Source organism: Penaeus monodon, chromosome 20, assembly GCF_015228065.2.
Source record: "Penaeus monodon isolate SGIC_2016 chromosome 20, NSTDA_Pmon_1, whole genome shotgun sequence".
Taxonomy (NCBI): domain Eukaryota; kingdom Metazoa; phylum Arthropoda; class Malacostraca; order Decapoda; family Penaeidae; genus Penaeus; species Penaeus monodon.
Window position 1 is genome coordinate 26,040,925 of NC_051405.1, and position 280 is coordinate 26,041,204.

A 280-nucleotide genomic window follows, 5' to 3' on the forward strand; every position below is an offset into this window, starting at 1 on the left:
GCACGACCCTCCAGCGAAGTGAAAACTCCTCCTGACGAAGCGCGTGAGGAGGACCTAACCTGCGCAGCGTTGTCATAGTTGATGATGCCCTGGTGTCTGGAGGGAGACCGTCTCATCGTCATTTCCCGGTTCGACGCCCGTGACATGACAGACGCCCGTGACAGCAGCGTCTGGGAGCGAACTAGGGGTGCCAAGGTCCGACACTGGCACCGCTCGTGTTTCAGGGGGTCGACGCAAGGCCCTACGAGCAAGCCGGGGTTGACGAGTTTCTTCACCTGTT

The 280-nt window shown here is 60.4% G+C and overlaps 1 protein-coding gene across 1 annotated transcript in view; it reads right to left on the minus strand.

Moving 5' to 3' along the window:
- The window catches only part of LOC119585956, a gene marked incomplete at its 3' end in the record, with an annotated part of 87,813 nt that overhangs the window by 3,466 nt on the left and 84,067 nt on the right, over positions 1–280 (minus strand). Inside the window, 1 exon segment of the mRNA XM_037934670.1 lies at positions 60–275. Within this exon segment, the coding sequence (XP_037790598.1) occupies positions 60–275 (216 nt within the window).